The 10,701-nt window shown below is 39.4% G+C and overlaps 1 protein-coding gene across 1 annotated transcript in view; it reads right to left on the bottom strand.

Annotated features, from left to right (window-relative positions):
• Positions 1-4,284: 4,284 nt before the first annotated feature.
• mipepa (mitochondrial intermediate peptidase a) overlaps positions 4,285-10,701 on the bottom strand; it is a 49,405-nt gene continuing 42,988 nt past the window's right edge. Inside the window, exons 6-7 of the mRNA XM_048597935.1 lie at positions 4,636-4,818; positions 4,285-4,317 (exon numbers count right to left, since the gene is read on the bottom strand). Coding sequence (XP_048453892.1) covers positions 4,285-4,317; positions 4,636-4,818 — 216 coding nt within the window. The remainder of the gene's footprint in view (positions 4,318-4,635; positions 4,819-10,701) is intronic.

Below are 10,701 nucleotides of genomic sequence, written 5' to 3'. Positions count from 1 at the left end.
GAATTAATAAGTAATAGGTGAATAAAGAATGACACTGCTTTTGATGAAACACCAATGAGATGATGTTGATTTCAAATTAGATAGCCTCAATCTCATGTTGGGCTCCATGTTTAGCTGATTCCTCCTCTGTTTTCAGTCCCACAAATGTTGATAACCATTTAATCATGTAGTTATGCTGTAACAGTTTAAAATAGATTTGTTGCTTATAAAGCCACATCGCTGCTGTGTGCGCTTTCAACTTGCACTGTACACACGTGATCTGATCTGGATTGTGGGAAGTGATGAGTATAGAGATGTGGGCTCTGGATTGTTCTATGACTTGCCCTTGGTGGTAGCAACGCACATCAGGTGCTGTCTATTTTGGACTATCCTCAGGCTACCTTTATGGAACAACAATTCAAGAACCACTGTAGAACATTATATAATTTTAAATACAGGCAGATCTCCTGCAGCATAATGCAGCGAGACCTGGACAGTATCTTAGTTTGGATTGACAAGTGATAAGTAACATTCATACAACATAAATGCAGGGCAATGACAATCTCCAACAAAACAGAGTCCAAGAGAATCATCTCTTGACATTCAATGGCATTGCCATCACGAAAAACCTTACTTTCAACGTCCTGTGGGTCATCACTGACTGTAAACTGAACTGGACTAGTCACATAAATACTACAGCCACAGGAGCAGGTCAAAGGCTAGACATTCTGCAGCAAGCAACACACCCCCTGACTGCCCAAAGTCTGTCTCCAACTACAAGGCACAAGTCAGGAGTGTGATGGAATGGTTCCCTTTATCTGATGAGTGACGCTCCAACAACACAAGTGGCTTGACACTGTACAGGACAAAACAGCCCACTTGATTGGCACCCGTCTACAAGCATCCATTCCTTCCACCACTGGCGCTCAGCAGCTGAAGTGTGTGCTGTTAACAAGATGCACCGCAGAAATTCACCAAAGATCCTTAAACAGCACCTTCCAATCCCAAAACTACTTCCATCTAGAAGGACAACAGTGGTTAGCAATTCAAGCGCAATGTTAGCATTCATTTCAAGAGGGCTAGAATACAAGAGCAGAGATGTACTGCTCAGGCTGGATAAGACCCTGATTTGACTACATTTGGAATATTGAGAGCAATTGTGGACTCCATATCGAAGAAAGGATGTGCTAGCTTTGGAGGGGACCAATAGGAGATTTACCAGCATAATCCTGGGATCCGAATCATGTCCAGTAGTAAGGGAGCCAAGTTTTCAGCTTGTTTAATGATCTCAGGATGAGATATTAATTGAAGAAAATAGCACTGGGTTAATGCAGGAATCTTCTGAAGAGAAACCAATTACAGTTGTTCCAACTAAACAAGGAGCTTTAGCATAGAGACAGGGGTGACACTTTAATGAGATCTGTGTGCTGTGAAGTTGCTGTGGGGGTAAAAGAATCAAATCTTTGTTTCTGACATTTGTCATAGAACAATTTCAAATGGTTATTATATAGTGTAACATGGTTCATGTCTTTCTTTTGTGTGGAATAATCATTTAAGTTTTTTTTAAAAAACCCATATTAGCAGCCTCTGTGAATTATTCATAAAAAATGATGGTCTATCAAACCAGGCCTCACTCTACAATCTGATGTGTCTAGCATTGCCATCAACTGGGATTATGTTGAATAGCTTGCAGGAACAGGTTTGACCACTAGTCAGCTCTGCAAAGCAATTTATTAAGTTTCAGAGACTTAATTAAATATCTTCAGCTTACCTAACTCCCAGATGAGTCTTTAAGTTAGGGCTCATGGAGCTGGGGCAGGGGTAATATATTAGCAAGAATGAATCTTTTAACAGATATGAAATAAGAATAGAGATAAACAGAGAATATTCAAATTGACAGGCTGTGACTATTGAAGTGCCATAAGGATCAGTGCTGAGCCTCAGTTATTTACAGCCTATTGTAATGACCAAGACAAAGAGACTGAAAGTAATGTATCTAAATTTGCTAATGATAAGACTCGAGATTGTAAACTATGAGATCACAAAACAGCTTAAACGTAGGAAAGTTAAGCAAATGAACAGCCTTATTCTACTTTAAAATTAAACATGGAGTAATTGATGAAGTAAAAGGTTATTCACTTTGATATTGAGAACAAATAAGCAGAATTTTTTTTAAAATCTGTGAGCTTTAAGATGTTGGCGTTCATAGATTTGGGTCTAAGAAACACAAAGTTTGCATGCAGGTACACCAGGAAGGCAAATGGCATCTTACTGTTTGTTGCAAAGGAAAAGGAGATTAGGGTACAAGAATAAGCAAGTCAAGCTACTATTGTGCAGGATTTTGTTGAGACCGTATTTGGAGCAGTGTGCAGTTTTGGATTCCATATTTAAGGAAGGATATAATTGCATTGGAAGCAATGCAGCAAAGGCTCAGTCGATTGGTTCCTGGGTTGTCCAATGATGAGAGACTGAATAAACTGGGTATATATTCACTGGAATTTAGAAGAATGAGACCTCACTGAAGTATAAGATTCCAAAGAAGACTGACAGGGCAGAGAGACCGATTGTTTTCCTTAGCTGCAGAGCTTAGAACAAGGGGGCAGGGTCTCGGAATAAGGACCCGATCATTCAAGCCTATGGTGAAGAGAAATTTCTTCACTCAGAATTGTAAATCTTTGGGCTTCTTTACCCTACTTCTCTACCCCAGTGAATACACTTAAGATGGATTGATTTTCGATTTCTCAGGTAATCAAGGATGTAGGGAGTGGGAAGATTTGTTGAAACAGATGATCAGCCATGGTTACGTTGAATAACAGAGCAAGCCTTACAGGTAATATGGTCTATTCTTACTGTATCTTATGTTTGTTAAAAAAGAATTTAAGTCACTAATTTTAACTGTCCTTCCTATTGGCTCATCATAGTGCCTTATTCTACTTTAAAATGAAACTTTCCATCAGCATGCTTCCAAGACAGACCTTTAGATTCTTGTTCAACACAAAAAAAAAGTTGCTAGAAAAGCTCAAAAGGTTCTGAACTGGGTTCTGAGGAAGGGTCACCGGACTCGAAGCGTTAACTCTGTTTTCGCCTTCACAGATGCTGCCAGACCTGCTGAGCTTTTCCAGCAATTTTGTTTTTGTTCCTGATTTACAGCATCCGCAGTTCTTTTGGTTTTTATTTAGATTCTTATTCTCTCTTTACCCAGATATATCAGTCCGGACCACTTCTTCTCACTAACACCCCTGTTCCCTCTCCCAACCCTGGGCTGTATTGTCTTATTCATGCTCTTTGCCTGCTTTCAATCCTGGCTGCAGCCACTTTCACTCAAAATGATAGCCATAGCACCCAACATTCCAACTTCACTGGGAAACTCTTGCTAAACCTTGTCAGATAAACCATGTGGCTAAGTTTAGTGTCTCACAACATCATGGTTTCTTCACTCTCTAATGTGACATTGAGTTTAGATCATCACAGAAACACAAACTTTCTTATGGGGGCTTGGGTGCATCATCATCTTTGGTAACAATATTTTAACTTAATCTTGATCTTGATAAGTTTCCATTGACTTCTTGACTGTTTAAACCATTATTTTTGATTTTAAAAAAGTTGGAACACACCCTTAAGCCTGAAATTTAATGCTTCTGAGCAATGAATGGATAATTTTATTCTGAAATTAAATACAGAATAAAAATAATCACCATTGGCACAAAATACAAAGAAATTGTATAACACTGAAATGATTGGGTGCACCATAGTTGCAGACAGTTTTGACGACGGGTTCTTCAGTCACTTTAAGCGATGAATACGCAACAAAAATGGCTATTTTACAGTTTAGGCATATGTCTGAAGTTAGGTCAAGTGTCAATTTGCAAAACCAATAGCAAATACTGCCAATGAAATCAGTGTTAGAGGGTTAGATTAATCCTGCTATGACGTCTGTTTTCATGACATGACTTAAAACGTAGCTAACATTACACATTTTATTCTACAGTTTGCGATAAGCTGAATTTAATCATGCCTGTATTTTATGCTGATGGAATCAAATCTAACAGAAGAAAATTATCCAGATCCAAAACTAATTATATTTAGTTATTAATTATGTGCTGCCCATTTTCCTACACCTGGCTATGTGGGTTCAAAGCTATGTGCAAACAACTCTCCCAACCTGGAACCTCAGTCTTTCTGCTATTCAGTTCAACTCACAATTTAGCAGTATTATCTCTTGAGCAGTAGGTGGGCATCATGACAGTCTGGCCCTGGTTGAATTTTTCTGCTGCTCATCATGGAGCTCTTTCAATATCCAAGAATTCATAACTTGGGACAGGTCCACAGGCAACTTACCTGTTTTGTTTAAAAATATCAAATATGTCCTATTTTGTTCCAACAAAGTAAACAAACAGTTAAACCATGACTATAATCCAGCAGTAATCGAGTATGTGGCTTTCCTTGCCCTCCATGTGATGCTTTTATACATACAAATTAAAATATCTTGCACCATAAATGCAAAACCTTAATAAGACTATGTTTGTGTAAGCGCTTCAAAACTGGATCACACTGAATGAGTGGAATTAAGTACTAAATATGAAGGTGATCTATACACTGCACATGTACAAAAAGGGAAGAATTCACTCCAAACAATGACCAAAACATTAAACTTACCAAGTCATCAGGAGCATCTGCATGAAGACTGTTAACATGAATGTAATCCTTTTGTATGGAGAAGTAGTGCTGAATGTGTTCTGGAATAGCACTTCGGTCAATCTTGTTGGGTAATTGAGTGCCCAGCAGAAAACTATTATTCAAGTCCAGCATCTGAACGTTAAGGTTCACCACCTTTTTACGCTGTAAAGATAAGACACAATATGTGCATAGATATATGTAGAAGGAACAAAAAGTGGAGGAAAGATAGAGTAGTGGAACTTCAAGCCGTAGTTTACATATTATAACTATTTGACAGGTGCACTTTGCATGAAATCACTGATGCATGGTCCACAATATTTCAGTCGTTAAAATGAATGACTACGACTTCACCAGCTTGGAATGATAATTAGTATTTGCATCACACAACTGCCTGGAAATGATCATCTCCAATGATGGCCTCTTGGTATTCTAGGACATTCCTATCACTGAATGCTTCATTTTTAACATCCTGGATGTTAGCATGGATCAGAAATTGAACAGGACCATCCATACAAATACCATGGCTACAAGACCCTGTCAGAGATTAGCAAGTTTGATGTGAAAGACTCGTGGCTCGACTCTCCAAAGCCGGTCCAAGGCATGAGTCAGATGTGTGATGGAATACTCTGCACCCACTTGGATGAATGTAGTACCAACACAAGCACTCAACACTATCTGCATGCCCCATCTCAGACCTTCAACATTCTCTCCCTTCACCATCAACACACTTACAGCAATGCGTCTCATCTAGAGAGAGTACACTGCAACAACTCAGCAAAGCCATTAGACATACCTTCCATACCTACAATCTCTAGCATCTAAATGCCAAGGGCAACAGATATGCAAGATCATCATCTGCAAGCTCCACCCTAACTTACAAATACATTGCCATTCTTTCAGTGTCACTGGGTCAAAAACTGGAATACCCTCCCCAACAGCTACATGGATGCCCCTTCACAGCAGTTCAAAACAACAGCTAATCATCACTTTTTCCAGGATAAGGGGCAGGCAACAAATACTGGCCTAGCCAGTAATGCCCACATCCCACTAATGAATTTGAAAAATCCAATGTATGTTTTGGTATGTACCTCCATGTTTCTAACTTAAGTTCAACAACAGTCAATCTTTCAGAGTTAGCTTGAAATAGTTAGAGGAATATGCTGTTACTGCAAGTTTGTTGTACTGGAAACTGCTTAAAGTTTAATTACTCTGGAAACAAACCTAGTAGAATGACTTCTTTACTGGAACGATTATTCTAAGGTGATGGCAGGTGCAGCTCACCCAAAAAGGGACCAACATCAGATGCAGCATGTGCAATTGCAGGATAACAACTGGATAAATACTTGAAACAAATAAACTTAAAAAACCACCTTAGGATTTTTGGTTAACCTTTTCAATTAAAAATGTTGCTAAATTGTGAAAGTTAATGGGACATGGAAACAGAATAGAAATTATTCTAATAAATAACTCCATGGCTCAACCGTCCAACAAGGAATTAGAACTTGTTCAACTGGAAAATCTTTATGGAACAACTCTGCGAATAAACACCCGACAACAAGAATAATGAAGCGTCTATAACAGGGTTTTGAGGCTGAAGATGGAATATTTCAAGACAGTTATGGAACTAATTGCTGGGAACAACATAGAATGATAAGGGAAAGATGATGTACAAACAATAGCAGGTAATTTTGAAAGCTCCATGATCTCCCAGCAAATGAATACATTTACTCAGTGATTCACAGAAAGAACTTCACATTGTATTAGCTACTTCAAAGGACAATAAGGTCTATCAAGTTAAACCCTGAGAGAAAGGTATAAAAGTACAATAATTGGAAAGACTTCAGTGCAATTTGGCAATGGAGGGGAACTGTTGAAAATGGAACAATGACAAACTTGTTCACACACACTTGACTAGTTCATGTAGATGTAAAGATGTGAGGCACTGTGTCAACAGGAAGAGGAAGGAGAAGAGTCGTTTGGGCCTGCCAGACATTCTACCCAACCTGAAACGGTACTCATGACTTCATATGATGATATATTTTCCCAAAGTCACGACTGGCAACGTATAATCCTTTTTTGTTCTTTTTTCCTCTCTATTGGACAGTCATAACAGGACTGGCAGTGGTCATTTGGTCAATTAAGTATAATATTCATACATTTCCACAAAGGGTAAAAAGACTTCATTAGCTAAAGCTACCTGAAGTGGTTAGTGTGCAGGATAAAGCAGAAAAGAAACAACAGAGGTCAGCTTGATAAGAAGGGAGAAACAGGTTTAACACAAAACTTAGAGGAAAAAAAGGGAAATAAAGGGCAAAGAGACAGTATGAGAATAACTTGGCAGCTAACAATGAAATGTAAGGTTATGCTGTACTTCCACAGGTATTTTATTAGTAAAAGACTATCAGAGAAGAAGTAGAGACAACAGCGTTAATATGAAGATCAACTGATGTAGGCAGAAAGGATAGCTTACCTAGTAAGTGAATAGCTCGAGTCAGCAAGAAGATTGTCAGAATACTGGACAAGATAAACTGTATCAAGAATAGATAGCAGAAAGGCTGATGGTATTTGAAATGGCTACATCATTTGGGCCAAATGAGATGTACTTTTGGATTGCTGAGAGGTAACCAGCATAAATTAGGAAAGGGCTCGTCACAATTTTCAAAATCTCTTCAGATTCAGGGATAGTGGTATAGGAATGGGGGTGAATTGTAAATGTTACAACCATGTTCAAAATAGGAGAAAAGAATAAACTTGGCAGTTACACACTAGCCAATTCAACGTCAGCAATAGAAAGGTTTTTTAAGAAACAGCAATTACAGAGATGGATATGGACTAATACAATGACAGCCAGCATGGAATTAAGAGCAAATTGTGCTCATCTAACTGGTTCAATCAACAGATCATTACAACAATTGCAGCAGTCTATGACTTACAACAACATCCCAACTCAGCTGAAAAATTATTCTCTCAGACTAACTACACCACTGGCAATGCTGAACCACTAATGCTACAACACTGACATCTACCAACCAAAGATCAAAATTACCCAAATACGTCCTGTCCACAAAAAAACAGGACAAATCTGATCCAGAAATTAACAATGCATCAGGTTATTCTTAATCATTAGCAAAGTGATGGAAGTATCACTGAAAATGCTGTCAGCTGGCACTTAGTTATCAACAACCTGCTTCATAACGTGCAGTCTGGTTTCCAGATTTCCTGAAGCCTTGGAACAAACAAGGGGAAACAAAAAGACACCGGTGAGGCAAGAGAGTGTCTTCCCTTGACATCAAAAGAGCCCCTGTAAAATTAAAGTCACTGGGAATCAGTGGGGTAGAGGGACCAACTTTCCACCAGCTGAATTCATGACTAGCATAAAGGGCAAAGATTTTGGTTGCTGCAAGTGCATCAAGAGTTCCTCAGGACAGTGAGTCAGTCCAAGACTCTTTAGCTGTTGTGTCAATTACATGCTTTCTGAAATGAGATCTTCACTGATAATTGCATATTAATCATCCAGTTCCCTCGTCAACTCTTCAGGTACCAAAATTAATCTGGGGCAGCATGCAGCAAGATCTCAATAACATGCATTGGCAGCATAGAAACTTAGGAAATAGGAGCAGGAATAGACAGTTAGCTCTCAAGACTACTCTGCATTCAACTAGATCATGGTCGATCCTCTATCTCAACACTATTTTCTGACACAACTTCCATATCCCTTTATGGATTAGGTAAAGAGAAATATATTGATCTTCATCTTGAAAACACAATGAGTGGGGCTCCACAGTCATCCCAGGCACAGAATTCAAAAATTCACCACTTCTCTGAGGATTCACCCTCAGTAAAAATCATCCAGTCCTTAATGACCTACCCTTATTCAGGAGATTTTGTCCTCTAGTTCTGGATTCCAAGTCAGGGAAAGATCCTTCCTGCATTTGCCCTGTCAAGCCCTATAAGAATTTTATTCAAACAAAATTAGTGTCTTTCAATAGAGTGACTAACACTTCTTTTTGACATTTAATGGCCTTACCATCACTGAATCAGTCAGGATCAATATCCTGAAGGCCAACAATGACCAGAAATGTAACTGGACCAGCCACATAAGAGTTGAATATTTGACAATAAGTGACTCATTTCTCTCTCTCTAAAGCCTACTGACTATCTACTGGGCACTATACAGGGGTGTAATGCAATAATATGCACTTTGCTGGATGAGTGAAGTTTTACTAGTACTCAAAAAGCATGACAACCTACAGGACAAAGCAGCCTATTTGACAGGTATACCTTCCTCCAACATCTTAAACATTCACAGGGTCCACTACCAGTGCACCAAGGCTGCAGTGTGCATGATCTACATGGTGCATTCTAACAACTTTCCAAAGCTTTTTTGGTAGCAAATCCCAAATGTGCGACCTCTACCAACCAGAAGGTCAGAGGTAAACAGTTACAACCAGCACCTGCAAGCTCAGCTCTAAGTCACACACCATCCTGACTCGGAAATGTATTGTAATTCCTTCATCATGACTCAGAAAAAAATCCTAGAACTCCTTATGCAAGAACCAGATTTTAAAAATATTTTTATTTTTAGAAACTGTTGACTGAAATGAGCAAGAATTGTTCAAAAACCAGTACTTGAAAGGGTGGTTACAGGTTTGTAAAGTAAGTAAGCCAACATCCACGACAAGCATCATGTATACAACTGTTGTGCCAAGTACTAATTTAAATTTGAGTTGTTTTGGAGCCAAGGGAGTTACTGATGCAGCTTTGTTGGCAACAAGAAGCTGATTAATCTATTAATTCGTGAGCAGTTACTGATTACAGACACCTTTTTTGCCTGCCAACAACTGTGTGATTTGTTCTCAGGTAACTGAGCTGCCTGGAGTTGGGAACAAGTTAGAGTGAGTGTGACAGCGTGACAGATTCGGCTTTTCCCCAGCTCACGAGCGGTCTCTCTATTCTCTGCAGTCAAAATTCACTGTAAACCTGGAGGAAACCAGTTTATCTTTACTGCACCAGCTGCTCTATGCTGTGATTTTTAACTGGTCAGCTTTAAAGTGAGCTTGGACAAACATGGATTGTTTTGGCTAGAGCATCGGAGGCCGAGGGGTGACTTGATAGAAGTATATATAAAATTATGAGAGACGTGGATAGTGTGGATATTCAGAGTCTTGTTCCCCAGGATGGAAATGTCAAATACTAGGGGGCACAGGTTTAAAGGGGAGGGGGGGAAAATTTAAGGGAGATATGCAAGCTTTTTTCAGAAAAGAGGGTGGTAGGTGCCTGGAACATGCCACCAGGGGAGGTGGTAGAAGCAGATACGTTAGCAAAGTTTAACAGAAATTTAGACAGGCACATGAACAGGTATGGGATAGAGAGATATGGGCCATGTGTAGGCAGATGGGGTTAGCTTAAAACAGTATCATGATTGGCACAGACATGGTGGGCCAAAGGGCCTGTTCCTGTACTGCACTATTCTAGAAGAATCATAAAGATGACCTCAACAACAGGGATCGGTTCTGGGTCTTCTTTTGCTTGTCATTTATATAAGTGATTTGGATGAGAATATAGCAGGCATAGTTAGTAAGATTGCCAATGGCTCCAAAATTGGTGGCAAAGTAGACAGTGAAGATGATTTTCTGAGATTACAGAGAGATCTTGATCAAATGGGTCAATGGACTAAAAATGGCAGGTGGAGTTCAATCTGGATAAATGCAAAGTATTGCATTTTGGTACAACAAACAAAGGCAGGGCTTATACAATTAATGGTCAGGCTTTGGTAGTGTTGTAGAACAGAGGGATCTAGGGGTGTAGGTACATAAAATTCTTTGCAGTTTGCATCCATACAGACAGGGTGGTGAAAAAAGGTGTTTGGCATGCTTGCCTTCATTCCTTAGTCCTTTGAGTATAGGAGTTGGGAAGTCATGTTGAGGTTGTACAGGACATTGGTGAGGTCTGTTCTGGAATATGGTGTCCAGTTCTGGTCACCCAGTTATAGGAAGGATATTATCAAGCTGGAGAGGGTTCAGAAGAGATTTACCAGGAAGTTGC

This window comes from Rhincodon typus, chromosome 6, assembly GCF_021869965.1.
Source record: "Rhincodon typus isolate 14 chromosome 6, sRhiTyp1.1, whole genome shotgun sequence".
NCBI classification, from domain to species: Eukaryota; Metazoa; Chordata; class Chondrichthyes; order Orectolobiformes; family Rhincodontidae; genus Rhincodon; species Rhincodon typus.
Note: the sequence above shows the minus strand (reverse complement) of the source record. Positions and strands in the feature narration are given on the sequence as shown.